Raw genomic sequence first — 23599 nt, 5'->3', positions numbered from 1 at the left:
TAAGCGTGACCTTGTATTTAGTTTTATGCCTTCACTGCAGATTTCTGGCATCTGAGCTTTTAATTCTTGCTTTATTCACTTAACCCTCTCATTCTATAGCCTTCATCCTCTTTCACTTTACTTTTCCCTGATACTTATCCAGTCTTCCAATGCCTCATGCCCAATCAATGTAACAACTAGATTAATTTTTAGGGAACTTTTTGAAAAGTATGCCAAAAATCAAGATCGTTATATGACACCTAATGTATCCAGCATCTGGCTTCAATAATGAATGGTCACTTCATGGCCAGTCTTGCTTCATCTGTATCTATACCTACTTCTCATCCTCAAATGGGTGACTTCATTTATTTTTTTTTTTTATTGTTTTTGCCATCCCTGTCCTTCAACTGGATGATTATGAAGCAAACTCCAGATAACATCATATCGCAAGCTATGGTTTCCCACTCTGTTTGGCAGAGAGTGGAGTCCTTTCCTTTCACTGTGCTTGGGCAAGAATACCAGTTCCAATATCTCACATATTCTCTGAAGGCTCATACAGTTTCTAATTAATGAGGATCCTGTGGGTTGTCAGTAACAAGCTAACCAGAACTAACAAGCAAAAGTAAAACTGGGATCCATTAGATGGCTTATGTGTCCTGATGTACGGATGGATGTGCCTCATGGAATCCTGAGAAAAACAGGAATTCCTCATGAAGGGTAAGCACCTTGACAACACTGGGCCTGGTACAAGAGACCCCAGGCCTTCTCCCTAGAGTGCTGTCCTGAACATGACGCATATACCTCTCCCAGTCTCAGTGCTTTTGTTCAAAAGTCTAATAAAATCCTAGGAGGAAATTATGAGTACCTGATCCCCGCTCCGGTTAGGTATGTACCCCCGGGCCACGAAGACACAGCCAAACACAAAGTCACAGAAGGAAGCATTCCACCAAGAGTCCAGTGCTGAGGGAAGGCATTTTGCCAGAGAGATGGGGCCAGACAGGCCTTGCCAATGACCACCATGGGCAGTAAGAAGAGGGGGAATGGCTGAAGAAGGCTGAGACAGAAGAGACAGGCAGGCCAGTTAGAGATCATGCTGAGGGATTGGAATTTAGGGGGAGGTCCTGAAGGATATAACACTCTTTAGTCTCTTCCCCCCTTTTATATTACCTCATCAGTCAAGTCAGACTTCTAGAAATCACATCATCATTAAAGGAGTATTGTTAACTCTACCTTGATTTTATCTGGCAGAAGAAAAGCTTAGGTAAAGTGAGGCTAGTCCTTTTCCCATGAATCATTCATTAATGCTTACTCCATGGTAGTCTTCCTGTTCAGGCGAAATCTGGATATTTCAGAAGCCTTCTTTATAAAAGGCAGCCTAAATCTATTTAGAACTTTTTTTTTTTTTTAGATTTATTTATTTATACAAGCACTGGGGTACAGTCAGAAGTGCGGGAGGATGAGAGAATTCACCAGAGCCAGAGCGGATAGCAGAGCAGGCAGAGTGATGAAGTACACTGCTAAGGGGAGCAGAGGGCGGCAGGAGAGGTCTGCTCGCCATGTGGGACCCTCGCCCAGTGGCCGGGCATAGAACCGGTGCTGCAGAGGCTGCGGGCAGCTTCGCAACCCAGCGTTCAACCACTGTGCCACCAGGGAGGCCCTCTATTTAGAATTTTTAAAATAGAATCCAAGTGCAAGTTTATTCTATGGACAAGACTAACACTTCACAAATGACACTGAGATTTTTGTCTTAAACAACTTTGGGGCAGGGCCTCCCCGGTGGCGCAGCGGTTGAGCGCTGGGTTGCGAAGCTGCCCGCGGCCTCTGCGGCGCCGGTTCGATCCCCGGCTGCTCTCCGGCCACCGGAGGAGGGTCCCACATGGCGCGCAGACCTCTCCTGCCGCCCGCTGCTCCCCTCAGCAGTGTACTTCGGTCCTTCTGCCTGCTCTGCTCCCTGCTCTGGCTCTGGTGAATTCTCTCACCCTCCCGTGCTTCTGACTGTACCCAGTGCATGTATAAACAAAACAAACAAACAAATAAAATAAATAAATAAAACATGCCTCTATTTATAAAAAAAAAAAAAAATAAACAACTTTGGGGCATAGAACTGCTTTTCTCTGTTACAGTCGTAAATGAATAAAGATACTTTCTGACTAGGTCAAAATGGCAACTCTACAGAGGTCTACTGTGAGGCTTATAAGGTTGATTCTCTCTTGGCTGAAGAGTCTTCAGTCACTTAAATATTGATTATGTTGATATTGAATTTCATTTCATGTAGAAGTCAAGAGTAGGTCTCATTTAATTATTCATTATTTACATAAGTATTTATTGTCTTTTTTTTTTTTGGGGGGGGGGGTCAGATATTCTGCCAGATGCTGGGGATATAAAGATGACCAGACACAAGCCCTCTAGCCTAGAGTTTAGTGGGAGAAACAGTGAGGAAAAGATTCCACTGCTATAAGATCTCTGATTTAGTAGGGTTATGTCTGGAGAATCAAGTGCCTACTTAAAAACTCAGCAAAGGACTAACTTTAAAAGGACAATCTAGCAATTATTTCTAACATTTTTGGGGGGTACATTTTTACTTCATTCAAAACCTGGAACTTTTACAGTCACTCTCCAAACCCTTTTCTCAAGGGTCATAGGATATGCAGCTATGACAAAGGACCCCATTTTATTCTATTGGAAGAAAAGGGCTAACATACACAATAGCGTCATTAAAAGGAAGTTGCAATCAGAAAACAATACTCCAACTCCCCTACCTGCCTCCAACGCTGCCATCTTCTGGTAAAAAGAGAACCCGAGGAAACAGTCAGTGGATTAGGTGGATTTCGAGTCCCCAAGGTTGCATTTCCAGATAAAACTATTGTCATACCTTTTAAAGTAAAAGTGAGGACCAAAGCCTCAGACCTCCACACTCTATCTACCTGCTTAATGTCAAGTCTCTGGCAGTTTCCTTAAAGAAGCCCATTTGGGTTTTACTACCAGGAGAGCTGAAAATTTTAAATAGAAAAAAGTCTGATTACAAATAAGTGAGTGACAGCCCAGGGAAAGCCCTTTACTGGCATTTCCAATGCTCTGTTCAACCCACACTGCAGAGAGACCAGGAAAAACATCACCTTGGTTCCCAAGTTTTATTCAAGAACTCATACAAAACATTCCAGATAAATTTTAATTCCCTGTATGATTTAAGCAGCTTGCCAGTGCATAAAGAATACAGAGCATGTATAGATCTTCATTCGTGACCTGAAGTTCACACCAACTTCATTAGTGTACTAAAATCTCCACCTAAGAGAGGTGTGGAGCCACCATTTTGTAAACATGCGATCTGTGGAAGCTGCCCAAATGCCCAGCCTGCTGGTACCTTCAACACCCAGTCACCAGAGACTCCTTTATCAGTCTTTCTTTTGAAACCCCCTTCAGGTATTTTTCCAGGGAGGCAGTCTTTTGTTTGTTTGTTTGTTTGCAAGATTTGTTTATTTAATGCATACAAGAGCTGGGGTGCAGGCCAGAGGTGTGGGGGTAAGAGAATTCACCAGAGACAGAGTGGGGAGCAGAACAGGCAGATCGACTGAAACACACTGCTGAGGGCAGCAGTGGGCAAGACAGGAGGGGTCTGCTGCACCATGTGGGTAGCTCCCTGGGAGGCTTCCAGGGAGGCAGTCTTGGGAGCTTAGCCTCTTATCTCCATTATCTGCACAGGTAATAAGCTCTTTACCTGATAAAAATTGGGTCTGGTCTATTTGGGACATGTCAAAGCAACAAACCTATTGAGTTTGTAACAAAAACATTATGTCAAGTTAAAGAGACCCCTCACAAAAGACCTCTTTCCTTTATCCTTTAAGGACAGTTTAACTGGAAATTAAAATTCTTGACCCTCACGGCACTCTTTTCTAGGCCTCCCTGCATGGTCCCTGTTTAAAGTGACCTGGTGGTTCTTGCCTGGCTGCTCCGAGGATTATTTATTTTTAAAGTCAATTATGTTAGACTAAGTCTGGGATTGACCTCTGTCACTTTTTCATGGTCCAGCACCTGCTCTTTCAAGAGAAAGGCTCATGTCCTGGATTAAAAAAAAAAAAAAAAAACTCTTTTAAACATTTGTTCTTGCCTCCTAAAAGACTCCAGTTATGCATGAGCAAGCAGGATCACCCTTGCCGGTTTTCCAATTATTTGTATTTGGTTTTGCTCATTCCTCTTGCTCCAGTCCCCTGCGCAGCTGTGTTCTCATCAACAGCTAGTCCATGGCTTCATCATCATGATTTTATTTATTTATTTATTTAAAAAAAGATTTATTTATTTGTGCACACAAGAGCTGGGGTACAGGTCAGAGATGCAGGGGGTGAGGGGATCCACCAGAGACAGAGTGGGGAACAGAACAGGCAGACTGACTGAAATGCACTGCTGAGGGGAGCAGCGGGCGAGGCAGGAGAGGTCTGCCTCGCCATGTGGGTAGCTCCCTGGCCGGCCGGGGATGGAACTCGTGCTACAGAGGCTGCGGACAGCTTCATAGTGTGGTGCTTCATCCCTTGCGCCAGCAGGGAGACCCACCCTCATGACTTTAAAGAATGCGAGGCCATGTTGGATTGGACGGTTGAAACCCCACGTGTGTCACAGGGCCTCCCGAAGGCGAGGGTGGCAGGTGGGGACCCTGACTTTCCTCCTCCGGGACCCCCCACCCCAGCGGCCAAGGCGGGGTCCCAGCCATCCTGCCCCAAATGGGGCGGAGGACCCCGCTGGTTACCTGACTTGGCCTTTAGGCAACACGCGGGGGATGCATCAGCCCCGCGTTTTTGAAACAGCGGCCCGGGCAGGGGTGGGGGCGAGGCCTGAGAGCTCTGGGGGCGCCCTCCCCGACGCCCCTCGGCGGGAGGGCAAGGGTTCCAACCGCCCCTCCGCGCAGCGGCCCCCCTTGCCGGCGCAGCCCCAGTCTCCCCAAAGTCCTCACCTCCCCGCAGAGGGCCGGCACCCATGGCGGCCTCGCGAACGCCCCGCTGCGAGGGACGCGTCAAGGCGGAGAAATGGAGAGAATGGCCGGAGCCCGCGGAGGTTGACCTGATGGAGGTGAAGCAGCGCCGGGCGCCGGGCAGGGGCTGTTCCCCTCGCGTGTTACTCCCCAACGGGAACGGGAACAGCTGGGGGGGCGCTCAGGTCAGGATGTCGGGGGACTCAGCTCAGGGCTGTCGGGGGACTCAGGTCAGGTCTGTTGGGGGAGGGGTGCTCAGATCAGGTCTCTCGGGGGACTCAAATCAGGTCTCTCGGGGGACTCAGATCAGGTCGGTCGGGGGACTCAGGTCAGGGCTGTTGGGGGACTCAAGAGAGGGCTGTCGGGGGCCAGGTGGGGGCTCAGGTCAGGGCTGTGGGGGGGGGGACTCAGGTCAGGGCTGCCAAGGAGGAGGTGCTTCGAGTCCCCCCTATCACCCACCTGAGCCAGGGCTGTGCGCCCCAGGCCGGAGCTCTGGTCTCCCCGATTCATTTGTGAGGCTTCAGGGGTTGATGCAGCAATGACCTTCTCATAAGCATGTTGGGTTTGGGGGGGTTGTGATGTGATGTGATGTTGTACATCATCCTATAATTTGCCCCGCTTTAAGGAACAGCACTTGGATACGTTGTTTTGTTCCTTTTTTTTTTTTTTTAACATTTATTTATTTATTTATACAAGCACTGGGTACAGTCAGAAGCGCGGGAGGGTGAGAGAATTCACCAGAGCCAGAGCAGGGAGCAGAGCAGGCAGAAGGACCGAAGCACACTGCTGAGGGGAGCAGCGGGCGGCAGGAGAGGTCTGAGCGCCATGTGGGACCCTCAGGTGGCCGGGGAGCAGCCGGGGATCGAACCGGGGATCGAGCCGGCACTCTAGAGGCTGCGGGCAGCTTCGCAACCCAGTGCTCAACTGCTGCGCCACCGGGGGGCCCTATTTTGTTCCTTTTGCCATCATGGCAGTTAGTAGTGACACTTACTTCTGCACAGAAAGCTGTGGCTTTCAAAAATGCTGCTAGAAATTATTAACATACTCCTATTTTCTGACAAAATCACAGAGAAGGAGCCAGCAAAGCAAAAACTGTATTTTCTTAAATAAAAAAGGCACTTTGGAAATCTGACCCATGTCTCATAGGGGATCTGACATTTGTTAATAATGTTAATAGGATGACTGCAAAAAATGTGATTTTCCAAAATGCTTGTCACAGTGTACGTTTCTACTTCAAATAAATAAGTTGATTTTTTTCCCGAATTTGTATTTGGTGTCAGGGGAAAACATTTGTTTACATGATTTTTTCAGTTGTCATCTTAAAATAAGTGTAGACAGGTTTTCAAGCAAGGTTCTATTTATATTTTCAAAAGACTTTTATTTTGGAGAAGATCCAAGTGCTTGTGTCACTTTAGATTTCATGGGAAGCTGTTATGTATATGGGGAAAAATATGACTCTTTTTTTTGAGCTTTCTCTTATTCTCAAATTCGATATTTGAGTTTGGAGTTTGGTTTTGATGCACTCACTGTGGCAAAACTGAAAGAAGAGCCAGACATTGAACAATATTGTCTTAAGGGACTATACCATTTTGTACTAGATCATTCTTTTTTTTTTTTAACATATGGAGGACTTGATTTATTTTTTTATTCATACAAATAGCTGGGGTACAGACCAGAGGTGTGGGGGGTGAGAGGATTCACCAGAGACAGAGTGGGGAGCAGAACAGGCAGACAAACGGAAAGCACTGCTGAGGGGAGCAGTGGGTGGGAAAAGTGAGGTCTGTGGCGCCGTGTGGGAATCTCCCTGGCTGGCAGGGAATCGAACCCATGCTACAGAGGCTGTGGACAGCTTCACAGCACTGTGCTCAACCTGCTGTGCCACCGGGGAGGCCCTATACTAGATCATTCTTGTAAGTGGTAGCATTTCTTTTCCAAGACACTGGGTTTTTATTGCCTTCCCGTTTGTTCCTACTTAGTTCTATAAGTGTAAAAGCTGGAAGATCATTTCATGATGATCCAAAGGAAAAGCCCTAAAGCTTCAACTTTACCCAAACTCATAAAGGAAACAGCAGGTCCCAGGTTATAGCATCTGGGGCTCTAGCCAGGAGCGGCCCCTGACTTGGTGAGACTCTGGACCAGTTGAACTTTCTTTAGTTCCTCAGTTTTGACTTATGAGGAGGTTTTGACTTAGAAAGGGATCTAGCAGAAACCAGAGAACATCTACAGCCTTTTAAAAAATATCTATTGGGGCCTCCCTGGTGGCGCAAGGGGTTAAGCACCGCACTATGAAGCAATCTGCAACCTCTGCAGCACGAGATCGATCCCCGGTTGGCCAAGGAGCAACCCACATGGCAAGGCAGACCTCTCCTGTCTTGCTTGCTGCTCCCCTCAGCAGTGTTATTTCAGCCAGTCGGCCTGTTCTGTTCCCCACTCTGTCTCTGGTGAATCCTCTCACCCCCTGCATCTCTGACCTGTACCCAGCTCTTGTATGCATAAATAAATAAATCTTTAAAAAAAAAAAAATAAAACATATCTATTGGGTGGGCCTCCCTGGTGGCACAGCGGTTGAGCGCTGGGTTGTGAAGCTACCTGCAGCCTCTAAAGCGCCAGTTCAATCCCTGGCTGCCGGGCGAGGGTCCCACATGGTGTGCAGACCTCTCCTGCCGCCCGCTGCTCCCCTCAGCAGTATACTTCATCACTCTGCCTGTTCTGCTCCCCGCTCTGGCTCTGGTGAATTCTCTCACCCTCCCGTGCCTCTGACTCTACCCAGTGCTTGTATAAATAAATCTTTAAAAATAAATAAATAAATAAAACATCTATGGGGGGGAGGAACCTTCCTGGTGGCTCAGGGGGTTAAGTCTTGCACTATGAAGCTATCCACAGCCTCTGCAGCCCAAGTTCGATCCCCAGCCAGAGAGCTACCCACATGGCACATCAGACCTCGCCTGTCTTGCCCGCTGCTCTTCTCAGCAGTGTGTTTCAGTCAATCTGCCTGTTCTGTTCCCCGCTCTGTCTCTGGTGAATCCTCTCATCCCCTGCATCTCTGGCCTGCACTCCAGCTCTTGTATGCATAAATAAATAAATCTTAAAAAAATTAAAACATATCTATTGAATGCCTGAAAGGAGGTGTTTGTTTCACAGAGGATCTTTAATTAGTAGCTTTCTTGGTATTTTATATGATTTAATAGTATCTGTGAGGGATATGTTTCAAAGTGATCTGGGTGGAGGTAGAGGAGAGAGTTGGAATTTAGATGAAATGAGATTGACTCTGACTTGATTATTGTTTTTTTAACCTTCTAGAAATCTTCTAATCACATTTGGCTGTTCATTATTCAAAATTCTAATGAATTTAAAGAGCTGATAATTGGGCCTCCCCTGCTGGTGCAGCAGTTGAGCGCTGGGTTTCGAGGCTGCCCTCAGCCTCTGCAGTGCCAGTTCGATCCCCAGCCACCGGCGAGGGTCCCACCAAAAAAAAAAAAAAAATAATAAAGAGCTGATAATTGTTAAGCTAAGGTGATGGGATCATGGAAATTTGTTTGAAAATTTCCATAATCGGGGCCTCCCCGGTGGCGCAGCGGTTGAGCGCTGGGTTGCGAGGCTGCCCGCGGCCTCTGCAGCACCGGTTCCATCCCCGGCTGCTCCCCGGCCACCGGAGGAGGGTCCCACATGGCGCACAGACCTCTCCTGCCGCCCGCTGCTCCCCTCAGCAGTGTGCTTCGGTCCTTCTGCCTGCTCTGCTCCCCGCTCTGGCTCTGGTGAATTCTCCCACCCTCCCGTGCTTCTGACTGTACCCAGTGCATGTATAAACAAAACAAACAAACAAATAAATAAATAAATAAAGCATGCCTCTATTAAAAAAAAAAAAATTAAAAAAAAAAAATTTCCATAATCGAAATTTATAAAATATGTTTTGAGATATAAATGTGAGATTTCCACTCAAACTATTGGTAAAATATACTGAGTTTTGTCATTCTGATTTGTTTCTTCTGGCATTTACATCCTAATATCTAATTCTGTAATTATAGGAATTAGCTAGAGAAGACATTGATGAAGCTGTACACACGATATTATTTAGAGAAAATTATGTTGTGAAGGTAAGAGTTACCTGCAGACTGGACCCGCAGCGTGTTCTAGGTAAGATGGCGCAGAGCAATGTGGTCCAGTGACTGTTTCTATATCACAGAGATTGATTTTGCTGGAAGAATGAGCCTTCTTTCCCTGAGTCACTTGTTTTCTAGTTTTTTTAATTATACTTTATACATCTGAGATTGTGTCACCTCTGCAGGATCACTTAAGTGCCGGGGATCCCCGTTCAACCTTAAGAGTGGGAGAGATTGTTCTCTTTGTCCCAGTACTGAAGAGAAACTCTTCCTCAATATTTTCGTCCTTGTATATTCCCACATGGATCCTGGTGGGGATCCATTAAGCCAACAGAAACAAGTTAATATTTAAGGGTAACGACCAAGCATACTGAGAGTCACTAAGGGGTTCATAAATTTAAGGAGGTTTTGACTTCAATGAAAGGGATTGAAATTCGGTTTAAAATAATGTTTTTCACATTTGTATCATGATTTATAATTCCTAAGGGAAGTTCAAGTATGTTCTCATTAGAGCACTGGAAGAGGTAGTGGGGTGACCTCCCTTTATGGATTCAGACGGAGCAGTGCTGGAGCAACTGTGGAGTTCTTTCTACTCTACTAATTTGGTCATAGACTTTACCAATGAGAAAAATCTAGGGACATGAAATGGGGGAGCTGGAAATGTTTTGAAAGACAAAGAAGCAGGAGTGTAACACGTTAGGAATGGCTTGGATGTGGTTTAATATCCAAGCACATTGTGGTCTACAACTTTTTATGAGTTCTTCCTGCTCTGTGCTTTCACATTCTCTTCCTGAACTTTATTCTGTTCTCCAATTATAGTATGCTGTATTTGCAACCTAATGTTCAAAGAGTTTAGGCGTGGCAAAAAGCACCTTCCCCTTACTTAAATGACAATACGTGGAAAACTTAATAAATTGTTTTCCTTGTTTGTATCGCTTGCATTAGAAATTGGATACATATTTTCAGCATCTGGATATTTTTAAGGAGAGACGAAAAGAGATGTTACATAAAAAATGGACTGAAAATGTTGCAGAGCCTCTTCAGCAGAAAATTATGGAAAAAGTAATTTCATACAGAAGGATGGAAAAAAGGAAACAAGAAAACGTTGAATATTTTTTAAAGCACTCAAAAAAAATGGTACTGAATTTTTAAAAAATTGGGTATATTAATCACCCAGGCTTTTTTCCCTATTGCTTTATTTCCTAAGATTCATATTTTCAGTTTATGCCCATCACCCTCACATTTGTAAATGCATTTGGTTGCTTGCAAGTCGAGGTCGCTAGGTCTGTGTTCTTGGGTTCCAAGCAGGAAGAAGAGGTAGAAAGGATGCCAGGGGACCCTTGTCTTAACACACTGGAAGTTCAGAGTTCCCCTGAAGTCTCATAGGCCTTCACTGGGTGACACCTCCCCACCAGCAGTTGCGGAACCTTTAGAAGAGGGTGGAGGCTTGATGACGCCAGAGGAGGAGCAGTGGAAAGACCCTCTTGGGGAAGAGAAGACATGAAGGGGAATGTTCCTTTTAGGATTTAAAAGGCTGACGTATGGTTGATGGGGAGGTGGAGTTTGTGTTCTCTAGGGGAGGGGCTCAGTCTGCACCTGCAGTGACAAAGTGGATTTCAACTCAGTCTAAGGACAAACTTCCTAGTGGTTAGAACTACCAAAAAGGCGCCTGCCCAACAGAGCAGACAGTCAGTCCTAAAGTAAGGCTGACTGGCTGATGGCATCTCAGCGATGGCGGCGTCTCATTGCAGTCTTGGTTACTCCTGGGGCTTCTTCGAGCCCTTTGAGCTTATGATTTTATGTAAAAATGGAATACTGTATTTGGCTTTTTAGAATCTTGCAAAAACACATTTGAATGTAGTGATTTGCTCTGAGGTGTATTCCCACCCACCCCAAGGCAATTATATTTGGAGATTTTTATGATCCTGAAGTATATGCAATTCTTTTTATAAGAAGAAAAAGAACCCAAATTATGGAAAGGTAAGTTTCTTTTGTTTCTTTTTTCTTTGTTTTTTTTCACTGAAAAAAAATAATTTTATTGAACATAGGATTACATAGATTTTTTACATTTATTTTTGCCTTATGGTTATTGTTCTTGAAAGCCATCCAACCCATCACAAAACTTACTAGTTGAGGGCCTCCCTGGTGGCACAGGGGTTAAGTCTCAGTGCTATCAAGCTAGCACCAGCCACTGCGACATGAGTTTAATCCCCAGCCAGGGAGCAACATACATGGTGCAGCAGACCTCTCCTGTCTCGCCCACTGCTCCCCTCAGCAGTGTATTTCAGTAGATCTGCCTGTTCCGCTCCCTTCTCTTGTCTCTGGTGAATCCTCTCGCCCCCCACACCTCTGGCCTGTACCCCAGTTCTTGTATGCATAAATAAATATTTTTTAAAAATAAAAAAAAGCTTAATACGATCCTACTGGGGTCCTCAGAGAGTCACTTTTTTTGTAGGTTACAGTCCTACCATTTTGTGATCCTCTGTTTAAAAGACAGCAAGAGATGGATAAAGAGAAGAGAGCCGCTTTACAGTATGAGACAGGTACTCTGTGATCCCTGGGCTTGAAATTAGAGGTTTTTAATAGTTCAATGATTTCCTAGGTGAGTGGCGCTGACTTTGAGAGAGCTGATTCAGGTCTTCTCTCTTGTAGGAAAGCACTATACCTTAAAAGAATTTCAAGAAATGGAGAAGGCCAGGTTGGATGCCAGATTGCCCCAGTTCACATTTACGCTGCAGAGTGTGAGTCCAAAGGAGTGGCACAAAGCTCCTGAGAGGCTGGCAAGACAGAAACCTCACAGCAATAAGCACTGGTAACTGCTGAGCAGCCACCCTAACACTGTCTCCCTGGTTTTGCCTTTTGCAGAATGTCATGGAGTTGGACTCACATCGGCTAGAAACTTCTGCAGATTTCAGCTTCTTCTTACAGGATTTTTTTTTAAATATTTATTTATTTATTTATTTATTTATTTATTTATTTATTTATTTATTTATTTATACAAGAACCGGGGTACAGACCAGATGCCCGGGAGGGTGACAGGATTCACCAGAGAGAGAGCAGGGAACAGAACAGGCAGACTGAGGAAATACACTGCTGAGGGGAGCAGCGGGTGAGACAGGAGAGGTCTGCTGCACCATGTGGGCCCCTCGCTGGCCCGCCTGGATCCAACTGGCACTGCAGAGGCTGCAGACAGCTTCACAGCGCTGCGCTCAACTGCCTGAGCCACTAGGGAGGCCTTACAGGATGTTTTAACGGGATCAAGAATGTAGGGTTGGCAGCTTTCTTTCGGCATCTTTCCTACTTGTTTTTACTTGTTGATTTGAGAAGTCAGCTGCCAGGCTTTCTGTTGATTCTTTGATGGTAACTGTCTTTTGGGATGCTTCAAAGATTTTCTTGGTTTGATTTTCAGTAGTTTTACAGCAGTGTTTCCACATCTGGATTTCTTTTATTTATTCCACTTGGAACTCATGGGTCGTCTTGTATCTGGAAAGAGATGTCTTAAATTGGTTCTGGGAAGTCATTTTTCCTTTGATGGTTAACTTCTGCCATACTCACTCTCTCCTCTCTTTCTGGGACTCAGTTAAACATATTTCAGGTTTTCTCACTGCATCCTCTCTGTCTCTTATCTTTTCTTGTGTAGTTTCCACCCCTTTTGTCATTCTATATTGGATTCTAGATATTTTAGTTATCTCTTTAGTTGTGCCTAATAACCTGTTGTTAAACCTTCCCATTGGGTTCTCACTTTCAGTTGTTTTATTCTTATAGTTCTAGTATTTTATTTGGTCCATTTTAAGTAAGTTTGGGGAGGTGTCTCTGCTCTGGAGGGCCTGGAGGGTCCCTGCCCAGCACTAGGGAGCCTGTTCCAAGTACACGGCTTCACTTGCCCACCGGGGAGAGGGAGATGTTGAGGACGAGGCTAAGTACCCAGCTGCCAGGAGGCCCAGGAGGAGAACATCCACCTGTCGGGACTGAGGCTCTGGGCCACAGCAGAAGGGTTATGAGACACACTGCCTGCCTAAGGGTGACCAGCGGGAGTGTGCTGGGGCGCACTGACTGACAGCCCTCAAGTGATGCCCACTCAGACTTTTCATAGACTATTGAGTTCACAAAATTAATTTTCAGATAGTTATTGAGTGGTCTAATTCTGTTTGTATTGAGTAAATGTTTTTCTACTTTTCTTTGCAGTCCTGAAAAGATCTGCACAGAAAAGAAACACGCGCCTAATAAAGAGAAACAAATTACTGACTTAAGTCAATCTGCTTTTGAAAGGCAGTTTTACTCCTCGAAGCTCAACAAAGGGAATAAAAGGAATAAAAAGAAGGTTCTGGTGAGCAGAGATCTGGGGGTTGCTGGGTGTGGCTGCCAGTTTCACAACACCCACGAGCCAGCAAGTGAGCTCTGATTTGGGAATCTGAGCTTGACAAGTCTCTCCCTCCAGTCGACCCGGAGGCCAGAGGAGGCAGAAACCAAAGAAGGACGTGAAAAAGGGGAGGCAGGAGAATTTCTTTGACACAAGAGTTTGTGGGGCTGCCTCTGGGCTCGTTGCTGCTGTGCAGACAGGACCCCTTTGGCAGAAACTCAAAAAAAGAGCAAATTGTGGGACTCTAGTCCCCACTTTTGAGGGCCAGATTGTGCCCTTACCTGGTAAGGAAAGCCCGGCCACAGGGAATCTGCCCACTAAGATTTCCTCCACTCTTTCCCTGAGTCTCTGCTTTTCTGCCATTTTTCCACCAGTGGCTACTTATTTCATTCCAACCAGAACCTTAGTTCAGTCACAATAGGTAGGGATATTTTGGAAATGACATTGAGACTAAAACACAATGATTTTTGGATCTATAAGAGTTATTATTTTAATTAGTAATTCATTTAAAAAGGCATCTGATGTGCAGGTGTTTTCCTGCACAGGTTCCTTGGCCAGAGCTCACAGCCAGGCTGCCGTGGCGTCCAGCTCCTGGTCTGTTTCTCTGGTGTCCGCTCCCTGCGTCAAGCCTGAGTTTTGGGACTCAGGAGCAGCTGGGGCGCCTGGTTGGTGGCCAGTTGGTGACGTGTCTTGAGGGCCCAGTGGAGCTTGGTTTCTCCTTTCAACAACCCCTTGTTCCCCCTCATCCCACACACAAGGCACTGTTTCTCCTTTGTAGCTTGAAAACCTCCGATCTTGTGACCCAGCTCCACTCTTCTCCCCAGTGCCCCCCAGAAATGGCATCTCCTGTGTAGCAGTTATCATACCCCTTTCCTCAGCAGCTGCTTCTGCACAGGACTGCCTGAGTGGAAGGTGCCCTCGAGCTGCCGAAGGTGACGGCTGTCGCTCTGCCCTCTGGCACGGTAGCCTGGCTGCTGTTACCAAGAGGTCCCCAAGAGGCGTGTGGCTTACACACCACGGACATTTACTTTTCACCCAAGAGCCAGAACCATCTTCGAGGTTGCCCTGGAAAGTGATCTTAAAATGAAATTGCTCCCCTAGAAGGGATCATGCTCAGCGAAATAAGTCAGAAAGAAAAAGAAAAATACCGGATGGTCTCACTCATAGCAGGAATTTAGAAAACTTAAATAAGGGACCAGGAAAAAGACTAATTAATACAAAGTAAATCAAAATCAACAAGCAACTATAAACCAGAGACACACTACGGGGGGTGGGGAGGGAAGGGGAGAGGAAGGACTAGGGTCAAAATAAGGGGGGGTGCAATTGTATGGGGAATATAACCAAAAGGATAATGCATACATTGTGCAAAAATGAAAAATGATGTAAGAATTATATAAAATAAAATATTAATTTAAAAAGTTATCAGACAATGAAAAAAATGAAATATGTGTCAACTGAAAAAAAAAAAAAAAAAAAGAAAATGAAATTGCTCCCGAGGCTCTCCCCTGGGAGTGGAGGAGGCCCAGACCTCGACAGCTCTTTGGCCTGGACCAGCCATGTGACCGTCCCCAGCTGTAGGGCTGGGGAACCTGGATGGTCTGAGCAAAGTGGCAGGGAGAGCAACCATTTTGCGGCCAGCTCGCCTCTCTGCCGACCGCACTCCCGTAGAAGGGTAGTAGTGTGTGGCGTCCAGCAACCAGGAAAGCCTGTTTCCGTGTTGCTGGAACCAGAGGGAGGATGGAGCAGCGCTGGGAAGCTGCCTGGAGGGTCTCCACAGGAGGGGACGGTCAGGCTCTGCTGGGGCCTTCCTCCTGCTCCCCGAACCCCTCCCCTGCCCAACATTCAGTTCTCTTTTTCTGTAGGTTTTAGGACAGCAAAGACCCAGATCCTGGACTGCCGGGGAAGGTGGGTTCCGCCGGGGGTTGCCTCCCACGGAGAGAAGAGTGATGACGGCAGAGGTCCTGGGGCAGCATCTGGCCTCCCTGCAGCTGGGGGCCAAGCAGGACCGCAGGCGCCCCGCCTCCTCCTCGGAGGCCACAGCAGGAAAGCACGATTCCCTGGATTTGGTTCCAGCGTCGCTGCAACAGTTAAGAAATCTCCCGCCTGTTTTCTCTCTTCAGAAATGAAAGGATAAAGCAAGAAATAGCAAAATAATAATCGTTACTGTTTATCGAGCTCCTGGTGTGAAGTAGGACCCGTGTGAGGTATTTTATATCCATTTAAAACTTTTCACAGCAACATAGAATTATCTCCCAGGACATGAGGGCCAGAGGTGGGTGAACTGCTCAAGTCAGTTGCAGAACTTGAAAGTGGCAGCGTTTGACTTCAAGTCCTGGCCCTCCGGGGCCAAAGCACAGGTGCTTTGGCCAGGGCGCACCCTCTCTTCCCGTCCACTCAGGCCTTGTAAGGTTCGCCAAGCTGCCGAGGGCTGAGGTTCTCTTCCAGAGGATGGAGCTGCCCTCTGGCCAGGGGGGCTTCCTGAGGCTGAGGAGCCCACAGGACCCTGCTGATGTCCTGCCCTCTGCTCCCCCATTCCCCACGGATATACGTGGTCTAAGGGCACCCCCCCACCCCCACATGCCCTTCAGAAAATCAGGCGAGAACTTGATTTACTGAAGGGCCGAGCTTTGCTCCTAGTCACAGGCGGTGGCTGGAGTTGCTGGGGGCACCGCCATTAAATCACCCCTGGGGTTTGGTGGACGCTGGCCCACTGCAGGCTCCCCTGTCCTAAGTCTACAGAGAATCCCGATGTATCCAGACAGGGGAAATGGCGCCAGCCACAGCTCATCCCAGTGCGGGTCCCCACAGACCCAGGACTAGTCCCAGGGATTATCCTGGAGCTAATTCACAGGCAACCCCAGAACTGCTTTAAGCCCCCCTGTGTGGAGCTCTGGAGCCGGCAGGCGGAGGCAGCCCATGAACACCAGCCCACGATTGCCCCCCTAAACCCACACAAGACTCTCCTGAAACCCTTCAAAAGCCCAGCAGTCTGCTTTGCTCAGCATGGCCGCGCCTGGCCGGCCACTCTCCCTTAACCTGGCACGCTCAGCTGTTTGCTTTCAGGTTCTGAGAGCGGCTCTTCCTTAGACCCTGGGGCCGGTGTGTTTTAACCAGTCAGCGCAGAGGATTGAGAACCTGAATGACTGAGTGATGAACTTTGAATATTCTGAATTGTGCTCTAGCCAATCTTTGCCCAGTGCTTATTTTCGGAGGAAGGGGGTTGGGGGGGCAGGCCTGTGCCTCAGCTCCCTGAGAAGTCTGGCAGCCAGAGCCATTCCTTCCAAAGACTGGTCTCTTCCCTGCTGGGGAAACCCAGGGATTTAGCGTACAGGACCTTATTTTTATCAGTGTTTCAGGACAAAGCTCATACGTCACCACGCAGAGGCGGAATCAGCGGTCCTGGTGTGGACGTGGCATCGCGGGGACAGGGTGGGGATGGTGCGCCTGGAGCTGGGCGGGTGCAGCCGCGCTGACGGGCACTGCTTGTGTGTTTTCTTTACTCCTAAGTTACCCCCCCCCCCCCCCCGAGAGCTCCCCTCAGCCAGACAGGCACAGGATTCTAGAGGGTTCAGTCTCGTCCCACAGAGACCTCACTGAGAGGCCACCAAAGTAACAGTCCCAGAAACGTTCGGTGGTGTCGCTGGCAGTCAAGATGGGGGTCTCCTGAGCTTACCCCCCCAATCCTGCCCTTGGTTTTTCGTTGTTGTTGCAGAAAGGAGATTTGGTTTTGTCCTAAGCAGCCTCTCAAGAGCCTTTGGAGAAGAAAGTAAATCAGTCTATTTTGCAAGGTTTCATTCATAAACATATTTTTATTCTCTCTGTACATATTGGCAATGATAAAGCTTAAAGATGCATGTCCTATGAAATATGCAAAAAACAAGAATTTACATAAATAAATTATACCTCAGAAAATTAAAGGCTGAAAAATATTTTCCACATCATGAGAGTTCACAGTTTTTAAAGTAAATCAAGCTTTCCCCTTAGATTTCAAATTTTATTGTCTCAGCAGAGAATGATAAAAATCTAATCAGAAATAAAATGATCAAGTTTGCTTTTTATTCAGTGCACGAGTAGACACTCTCTCGGTAGCAGGCTGTCCCCTCGCCCAGTGGCAGGTCTCCCTGACCCTTCACCGGAGTGGCCATGACCACAGGGGTCACGTGGTGTGGAGTGGTTCTGGCGTCACCCAAACCACCTATGGGGGACACGTGCAACCAGGTGGTCACGTCTGGTGGTCTGATGCCTCATTTCCACGTAATACTTTTTATAGCCCTGAAAATGGAAACCTTGGCATCCAAACACAACCCAACGTGGTAACACTAATACAAGGCACTGTGCTATGGGGTTTGGTTTATAGGAAGAAATCATGTTTGCATAGTTTGCTAGCGATTTAGTGTGCAATAAAATAGAGGGCTCCAGCGTGCGTGGCCCTGTGATGCGTGAAACCCGGATGCTCTCCAGCCCTGGGTGGCGCTGGCAGCTGCGTCTTCTCCAGCCCCCACCGGGCGGGCAGATCCCTACGGCTCCTACAGAAGAGTTTTTTGCTCAAAAAGTTGCAGGTCAAAGCGGACCCAGACCTCCCCGGTGGGGACCTCGTGCAGCAGGAGCCGGCGGGTTGTAGGGCCTTTGCTTTCCTGTTCTGTTCGGATTTTTGCCAGTGGAACTTCAGTACGACCCAGGAAATCTGGAGAACAGATATTTTTGAGTCAGAAGTCGTCGTCTTTATAAAGCTGTATGAAGAACTACTACACGGGAGTGTCTGAAACAGGATTCACAAAACTTTCAAATCCAGGACAAGCAACATCTTTTATTAAAGGCTGTTTGTTCTGTGAGAGGCTGTGTGTAGAGGGCTACCGATCGTGTGAGGGAGACTGCCTGCTCAGAGCCCTGTTTCGGGCCAGGGACGGTCTCCCCCTCAGCAGGTGCCAGGAGCCCCAAAATCCCATCGTGTGTGTATGTATGGGGTTGAAGACCTAACATACACCTTAACAGACCTAAAACCACCCCATCCGCTGCTGCCCAGTGTGAGCTGCTACTGACCACAGCCCACATGGCTTCCAGAAGGTGGGATGAAAATAAGGTCAAGCACTGAATCCATACCTAGATTCTAGAGCATTGGGGACCCTTCAGCTCCCCAGCCGAGTTATACTTTACCATCTGGTGAAAACTGGTCTCTGTCAAACATGGTGAGACACAGCACATCTTGGTAAAGATCCTTAATAAAGAACTGGCAGTTAAAATTCCACTTGGGGTTTAGTGTGTCCTGGAGGGTCCTGGTGGTGTAGCTCTGGGAGCCCATGCTGATTTCACAGTATGGGTTGCTCTTTCCTGAACAAAAACAAAAGACACATGAGGCGAGGTAGATGAGAGACTGACAGAAAGGCCTTCCTTGAGCAGAAGAAGGATCCAAATGGACGCTCCCTCTAGAGACCACAGCAGCAGGGGCCACTGCCTGGGGACTCCCAGCTTGCCCAGCCCTGTGCTAGGAAGCAAGCTAGGAAAGAAGACAGAGACATTCACTTCTCTGGTCTCTGCTCCCTGTGCTGACAGCCTCAGAAATCCGGGGGGAGGGGGGGGGCACTGAGCACATTCAAACACCAGGACTGTCCCCCACAATCTTGGGCAAGCGTCTGTGCAACTTGCTTCATGCTTTCTCCATTCAGAAGCACAGGGGAAGGAGGCCTTGGTACTTACTGGGGAAACGGAGTGATGATAACATCAGTCCAATAATCCTGTTAGTGGCACTAGAAACACTTTTAAAAAAGTATCCCATTACCTAGTGCCCAGAGAGTCATTAGCAAAAGCAGGGCAGCTAACCCCTCTGTTGAATTAAAGAAGCATTTACCGTTCGGCTTACAGGCTTTTAATTCTGTCGCTTCAATGATATGCACCATCAGACGCCCAATGCCAGAATTCTTCTGAGAGCGAGCTAGGAAAGAAGACAGAGACATTCACTTCTCTGGGAATGCAGAGCGCGCAGCGATGAGGAGCTACAGCTCCTCACAATCTGTCTTTCTAACCAAGCCTCACACTCCCCAGCCTCACCTGTCACTGCACTGGGCCTGGCCAGCCAGCTGGCATCTGGCTGTGTGGCCTGCGAGGCATGCCTTGGCCACGATCTCTACTCGTTAACCTTCAAGATGTGGGTCCAATCTCAACCCTCCCTGCGATACCCCTGCCCTCCTCTGTGCATCCAAGTCCTCGGCTTACGAGCATCCCACAGCATGCTGGGCCTGAAATGCTGTGCTGCCCCTCTCTCCAAGCCACTGTATAGCATGGACTGTTTACTCATCCCTGTATTAGCCCTCAATTGCCTAACAAATAGTAGCATTAATAAAATACTGCATTATATTCATTTAGCATTTAAAAGCAGGTAACATTTATTGCATACTTCCTTTGTGTTAGGCATGTGCTAGGCCCTTTTTGTAAGTCAGTTTCCTCGCAGGGTAGCCCTTTTAAGCTGCCTCCCATACGTGAAAAAGTGGAGACCTAATGTGGTCTGTCACGCGCTCCAACCACATGCTTCTAAGTGGCAGGGTCAAAATGTAAACAGCAGATATCAAAGTATTTTCTGAACCACTCACCATAACCCCAATTATATGTAATCACCAGCTTATAAGTAGTTTCACTGAAGGCCTTTTTCCATTGAAGGAGGTACTCAAAACTGCTTTCTTAATGTGGAGAGAAATGAAGCAGTGAACTCACATTATCTCAGTAAGTGTGAAGTCACTGAAGTAGGTTTGCCCTCTGGGGTTTAAAAACTAACAAAGAGGCTGCTTGGTGTGCTACTGATTTTTCAAAATTTGGGGCAAATGGGAGCTTTTCTAAGAGAAGGGGCCCACCCCTCCCTCATGCCCACCTCCCACCGCTGCACTCAGGTCCCCTGCAAGGCAGGCTGGAGCACGTCCATCTCGGAGGGCCTGGTGAAGGCTAGCACGGGGCCTGGCACAGAGTAAGTAATCAATAAATGCCCGAAGAAATTGAACATGTAGGAAATACAAAACAATATGTACAGATATTGATGTTAGGCCAAACATAGAAAAACTTTGATTGACATCGTAGGCCAATTAAGAGATCATTATATGCTTTATGAACGATTCAATCATTGATTTTTCAGTAGCAAGCCTTTAAAGGACCGTTAAAACGAGATTCAGTTAGCAAAAGCTGATATACACATACCTTTCAGGAGTATATAACAAAATAAGAGAAACCTGAATAAAAAAACATAAAGAGCTGCAACAACAGCAGCGGACACAGAGGACGGGCTGCCGGGCAGGGCACTGGGCTCTGGGTGGCCCTCTCTAGGCCGCGGCGTGGCAGCCAGAGCCGGCAGATGGCAGAAATGGGGCTGGGCAATAGGTAAGACAGGGAATTCACTGGTAAGAAATGTGCCCTAAATCCAGGAGGCAACAGGGAAGATGCTTACGCAAGGCCCTGTGAAGAAAATCCATCACTGAGCTGTCTGTGGTCGGGTGGGGGGCTGAGGGTCTTCCTGGGGCTGTGTCACTGGGGAAGGAAGGGACTGAGCAAATGGGGAAGAACAATGGGAGAAGACACGGCCTGGGACAGGGACTGGAGGGGAGGTGAGGGGGGTCAGAGAGCCTGTGTCCAGTCTGGTGGACGAGGACAAGACGGCCGCCCACAGAGATTCTCGGAGGAGCAGTGAGTTCAGGAAGGAGTTACTGAATCCCACCGGAGACAGCAATTTATCTCGGGCACCCAGGAGAAGGGGAGCAGGGTCCCTCTGGACAGTGACCAGATGAAGCCCTGGGAGGGAGTGGCCAGAACTCCCAGGACAGGGAAGAAGAGGAGCTTGGAGGGGAGAGGGCAAAAGATCAGGTGCAGGAAGACTCTGGGGTGTCAGGAAGAAGGAGAAGGGGTGCTGACTCCCTGCCAGAAGGCACAGAGAGCCCCAGGAGGGGGAGGGAGGAGGCCGCTGGCCAGGTCACCGTGTCTGAGAATGAGCCATTCCCACTGAGCGACGGGAAAGCAAGGGGACGGAGGCTGGTGAGCCAGGAGGAGGCAGAGACCTTTAAGAGCCAGAGCCTGGTGTCAAGGCGGGTACGGATGGATCTGGAGGGGGACGGGCAGAGGCTGGTGCGGGAGAAATGGGCAGAGTGGTTGTAAGCTGAAGGGAAACAGGCCACAGAGGGGACGTTTGCTGGAGCAATATGGATTGAGCAGAGATGGGGCTGGGTGCCCACAGAAAGACCCCTTTCCCGGAAACAGGTGAAGAATGAGTGTGGAGGGAGGACGTACAGGGAGCCGCCGTGAGAAGGGAGGCCCTGGAGTGTGTGCGGGACCACGTGACATCTGTGTAGTGGGGGGAGGCGGTCAGGGAAGTTCAGAAGGTTTCACTCAGCTGAGGGGGCAGCAGGAGTCAAGCCAGGCTCCTTCATGGCTGAGTCTGGCCTGTCACAGACCCACTCACCCCATTGTGACATGGCAGGAGCAGTAGCTGCGTCCTGAGGGCCAGACCCCACCGCCCCGGCCCCTCCAGGGCCCCACCAGCTACCTTGATAAGCCTTCTCCCGCTTCTTCTTCTCAGTGTCGATGTACTGCTCGGACGCAGCCTTGATCTTCTGGACCCAGGCAGTCCTGGAGGGAAACAGAGCACGCGTGGAGGCACCCCACACCCTCTCAGTGCGCCGGGGTGCCCTCATGCCTGCTGCTAACCTCGCTGCGATGAGTTTCCAATCACAGACTTAATACTAGCTCAGCTGAAAGGCTCTGCTAATTGAAGACAGAGCTGAGAATTTCTAGACAGATCCTGATGACTTACAAAACCTGGGACACCTCCAAGGTGCAGCGGGCAGGGATAGGGTCTGCGGTGCAGAGACCCATGGCAGGAGAAGCCCTGCTGGGCCTGCAGAGGTTCTGCTGGCCACACCTGAGGACAGCGAGAGAGGAAGGTGGCCCACACCCAGGGGCTGGGAAGCAGAATCTGGCTGCAGAATAGTTCCTGTAGGGGTCCAGGAGGGGCCTGAGGCCCAGAGGCTTGAGGGCCTCAAAAACCAGAGGAATTCAGTAGGAAGTGGGGGTGGGACCTGCTATTTGGGAAGATTTTGGCCAGAGACTAGAAGCCAGGAGGTGCTAGGTGTGGAGGCAGGGGACTTGGCGTGAGAGGCTGGGGATAGGGAATCAGGGGGACTGGAGCACAGTGTGAGGGGGGATCATGGCAGCGGCTATCTCCTGGACTTCAGGGCAGGTGACTCGTGGTCAGGACTGACCTCTCGTTGATGTTGTCTGTTCGGAGGGTGTAGACTCGGTCAATGTGAGAAATGTGGAAGACCGGCTCATCGCTGGAAGGGTCGGTGGGCAGTTTCACCAAGACTTCATTCAGGAAAATGGGCTGAAAGAATCAGGGCCGAAAAACAGGCCGTGAGTCACTCTACCCGCCGACACCCAGAGTCCTGTCTGCTCTCAAAGGTCTAGGGGAGAAGCCTAGAGTCTTTTACTCAGGAAAAACAAGACCGACTCCATTTTGTGCAAGTCACCAGCTGGGGCTGACTGGCTGGCCGAGTGTCCAGCTCTCCTCATGAGACAGGGTCCCTCCCCGGCGCACAGACGCTGGCACCGTGCGGTGGGCTGGGTTTTACAGAGGACCGGATGCTGAATGTGGACATGTGTCGTGTGTGCCAGGGAGGAGCTGGGCCCAGAGCTGGCATCGGCTGGGACTGACAGACTCATGAAGGCCTGGCCACATGGGGCCTCATCCGTGGAAGGATGCATGAGCCTTCCGGAAGAGGTGGGCGTCCCCAGAGGACAGGAAAGGCTCAGGTATAGGAAACGCCTGGCTGTGCTTCTGGTGCCACTGCTGGGGCTGACACTCACTGTCTTATACATTTTGAATTGAGCGTTGGACTTGGAGCTGAAGAGTTTCTCAGAGCCGGAGGAGACGGCAAACTGCTTGACCATGCAGGTGAGAAGCAGGAAGTCGTTGAAGAGGAACCCGTGCAGCTCCTTGTTGCTCTTGGTCTTGTACAACTTCCCGCTGTGCAGAAGCTTCCGGGGGCCCAGGCAGTTGGTGAGGGAGTTGAAAATCAGTTGCTTAAAGAGAAAGACATTGTGCCACCGTGAGTCCCGGCAGAAACCATCCCCGCACCCCCGGGGGGCGAGTGCCCTGGGCCCGGAGGGTACTGGGGTCGAGCTCTCTTGTCGGGAGCATGGCTGAAATCATTCACCTCTACACAAAGGATC

At 48.6% G+C, this 23599-nt stretch overlaps 2 protein-coding genes across 9 annotated transcripts in view; one reads left to right on the top strand and one right to left on the bottom strand.

Moving 5' to 3' along the window:
- The first annotated feature begins 4868 nt into the window (after positions 1-4868).
- On the top strand, positions 4869-16917 carry FAM228A (family with sequence similarity 228 member A). The gene is made up of 7 exons (XM_054701311.1): positions 4869-5037; positions 8965-9033; positions 9985-10176; positions 11495-11582; positions 11692-11851; positions 13225-13366; positions 15262-16917. The coding sequence occupies exons 1-7, from the start codon at positions 4945-4947 to the stop codon at positions 15523-15525; spliced, it is 1008 nt and encodes a 335-aa protein (XP_054557286.1). The 5' UTR covers positions 4869-4944; the 3' UTR covers positions 15526-16917.
- A 274-nt stretch (positions 16918-17191) lies between these two features.
- The window catches only part of ITSN2 (intersectin 2), a 107081-nt gene continuing 100673 nt past the window's right edge, over positions 17192-23599 (bottom strand). For all 8 annotated transcript variants that reach the window (XM_054701309.1, XM_037528423.2, XM_054701302.1 and 5 more), the window contains 6 exons: positions 23234-23449; positions 22630-22751; positions 21915-21997; positions 19245-19328; positions 18554-18727; positions 17192-18083 (listed from right to left, as the gene is read on the bottom strand). In XM_054701309.1, the coding sequence (XP_054557284.1) occupies positions 17926-18083; positions 18554-18727; positions 19245-19328; positions 21915-21997; positions 22630-22751; positions 23234-23449 (837 nt within the window). In that variant the 3' untranslated portion in view covers positions 17192-17925. The remainder of the gene's footprint in view (positions 18084-18553; positions 18728-19244; positions 19329-21914; positions 21998-22629; positions 22752-23233; positions 23450-23599) is intronic.

Source organism: Talpa occidentalis, unplaced genomic scaffold (genome assembly GCF_014898055.3).
Source record: "Talpa occidentalis isolate TD23 unplaced genomic scaffold, MPIMG_talOcc4v2.1 talOcc4.5, whole genome shotgun sequence".
In the NCBI taxonomy this organism is placed as follows: domain Eukaryota; kingdom Metazoa; phylum Chordata; class Mammalia; order Eulipotyphla; family Talpidae; genus Talpa; species Talpa occidentalis.
This window is presented reverse-complemented; position numbering and strand designations above follow the sequence as displayed.

Bases quoted from the DNA above. Each gene is read 5' to 3' on its own strand.
- FAM228A (XM_054701311.1), top strand. From the start codon at position 4,945: ATGGCGGCCTCGCGAACGCCCCGCTGCGAGGGACGCGTCAAGGCGGAG. The intron at 5,038-8,964 runs GTGAAGCAGCGC...CTGTAATTATAG, and splicing joins CGGAGGTTGACCTGATGGAG to GAATTAGCTAGAGAAGACAT. The intron at 9,034-9,984 runs GTAAGAGTTACC...CGCTTGCATTAG, and splicing joins GAGAAAATTATGTTGTGAAG to AAATTGGATACATATTTTCA.